Here is a 2,408-nt window from a genome sequence, read left to right on the forward strand (position 1 = left end):
GCGGCCCCGATCCCGAGGGATTGGGAATGATGGGATGAGGGGGTGGATGGGCTTGGAGCTCGGCCGGGGTCGCTGGTGTAGAGCCGGAGCTGGAGTTTTCCAGGGAAAAAGGGGGGTTGGAGGTGGAAAAGGAGGATTGGGATGGTGGGGGAAAGGTGGGAAGGGATGGGGAAGGTGAGGAGGGAGGCAGGGAATGTGGGGAGGGATTTAGGGAATGTGGGGAGGGATTTAGGGAATGTGGGAGAGGATGCAGGAAAGAGGGAAAGGATGTGGAAAAGTGGGAAAAGCTGCAGGGGAGGGGTTGGAAAATGCGGGAAAATTCAGGAAAGGATTTAGGGAAAATGGGAAAGGATTTAGGGAATGTGGGAAAGGATTTAGGGAATGCAGTAGAGAATCCAGGGAATGTGGGAAATGGGGCAGGGAAGGGGTTGGAAAATGCAGGAAAAGTGGGAAAGGATTTAGGGAAAATGGGAAAGGATTTAGGGAATGTGGGAAAGGATTTAGGGAATGCAGTAGAGAATCCAGGGAATGTGGGAAATGGGGCAGGGAAGGGGTTGGAAAATGCAGGAAAAGTGGGAAAGGATTTAGGGAAAATGGGAAAGGATTTAGGGAATGTGGGAAAGGATTTAGGGAATGCAGTAGAGAATCCAGGGAATGTGGGAAATGGGGCAGGGAAGGGGTTGGAAAATGCAGGAAAAGTGGGAAAGGATTTAGGGAAAATGGGAAAGGATTTAGGGAATGTGGGAAAGGATTTAGGGAATGCAGTAGAGAATCCAGGGAATGTGGGAAATGGGGCAGGGAAGGGGTTGGAAAATGCAGGAAAAGTGGGAAAGGATTTAGGGAAAATGGGAAGGGATTTAGGGAATGTGGGAGAGGATGCAGGGAAGGGGTTGGAAAATGCAGGAAAGGTGGGAAAAGGAGGGAGGAAAAGTGGGAAAGGATGCAGGGAAGGGGTTGGGAAATGGAGGAAAGGATTTAGGAAAGGTGGGAGAGGATTCAGGGAAAGTGGGAAAGGATTTAGGGAATGTGGGAGAGGATTTAGGGAATGTGGGAGAGGATGCAGGGAATGTGGGAAAGGAGGTGGGAAAAGTGGGAAAAGCTGCAGGGAAGGGGCTGGAAAATGCAGGAAAAGTGGGAAAAGGATTTAGGGAATGTGGGAAAGGATCCAGGGAGGAGCAGGAAGACGCAGGAAAGGTGGGAGAGGATCCAGGGAAAGTGGGGAAGGATGCAGGGAAGGGGCTGGAAAATGCAGGAAAAGCGGGAAAAGGATTTAGGGAATGTGGGATCCAACGGGAAAACCACAGCACGGAGCCGTTTTCCACGGAAAACCCCGAATTCCAAGGGCAACGGCGGAGCCTCCGCGCTCATTGCCGGGAATCCGGAGCCGCTGGATCCAGGGAAAATCTCCCCGGACATTCCGTGCTCCGATGGGATTGCCCGGCTCATCCCTGCCCATGGAAAAGCTCGGGAATTGCTCGGGAAGAGTTGGGAATCCAAAGGGTTGGATCCTTGGGATTGGCCGGATGCGGAGGAAAGCTCCGGGATGAGGCGAGGCTGGGGATGACGGATGCTGGAAGGAATTCTGGGATACGGCGCCACGGAAAAGCGGGAACGGGAATCTCCCTAACGGCCGGAATTCCGCCAAGGAGGAGCACGGGAAGGGTGGGAGGGGCGGAATTCCAGGTCAGCTCCACATTCCCAGGAATTCCTGGGATAAACCGGCCGAGAATTCCTCCCGGGAATTCTCCGAAGCCGCCAGCAATCCCAAAGATCGGGAATTCCATCCGGAGCCGTGTCTTCCCCGGCTCGGATGCAGAGGATCCGCATGGATCCGTCTCTTCCCGGGTTTCGGGAATGAAGGAATCTCTTCCCACAGCAGGAAGGGCCTCGGAATTCCCGATTCCCGGCGGATCCGGGATTCCCAACGCTCCCCGACATTCCTGACCTCCGATCCCAAAAAACTCCTCTTCCCACCCTTGGGAAGGATCTTTTCCTGCCGCTCCTTCGGCACAATTCCCGGAGATTTTTCCGGCTTCGAGGATACCGAGAAGCCATGGAAATCATGGAATTCCGGCCGGAAAAGCCCCGGGAATCCGGTGCCGATCCCGCTGAGCCGCGCCCTCCCAAATCCACGGAATTCGAATCCCGCCCGCAACGGCGACTCCGGAGGGAGGGAATTCCCGCTTCCCGATCCCGCGGCGCCTCCCCGGGAGTTTTCCGCATCCCGAGGGAATTCCGAGGGCGGGAATTCCGTACCTGGGAGAGGGTGGAGGGAAAGGCGACCTCGCGCAGCCGGAATTGGGGAACGCATTGGAATGTGACGGAGAGGACGATTCCCAAACATCCCAGATGGAGCCGGGCGGCCTGGAAAATGTCGGGATTGACGGAGTCGGAGCATTCCAGGATCT

At 55.4% G+C, this 2,408-nt stretch overlaps 1 protein-coding gene and 1 long non-coding RNA gene across 2 annotated transcripts in view; one reads left to right on the forward strand and one right to left on the reverse strand.

Annotated features, from left to right (window-relative positions):
* Positions 1-2,408, reverse strand: part of LOC103621060 (L-gulonolactone oxidase-like) — a 24,615-nt gene that overhangs the window by 14,094 nt on the left and 8,113 nt on the right. Inside the window, 1 exon segment of the mRNA XM_017742313.1 lies at positions 2,257-2,406. Within this exon segment, the coding sequence (XP_017597802.1) occupies positions 2,257-2,406 (150 nt within the window).
* Positions 839-1,256, forward strand: LOC108448613. The gene is made up of 3 exons (XR_001864568.1): positions 839-930; positions 985-1,068; positions 1,217-1,256. It is a non-coding gene; the product is annotated as an uncharacterized LOC108448613 (long non-coding RNA).

The sequence above is a fragment of the Corvus brachyrhynchos genome, unplaced genomic scaffold (assembly GCF_000691975.1).
Source record: "Corvus brachyrhynchos isolate BGI_N302 unplaced genomic scaffold, ASM69197v1 scaffold948, whole genome shotgun sequence".
Lineage (NCBI taxonomy): Eukaryota > Metazoa > Chordata > Aves > Passeriformes > Corvidae > Corvus > Corvus brachyrhynchos.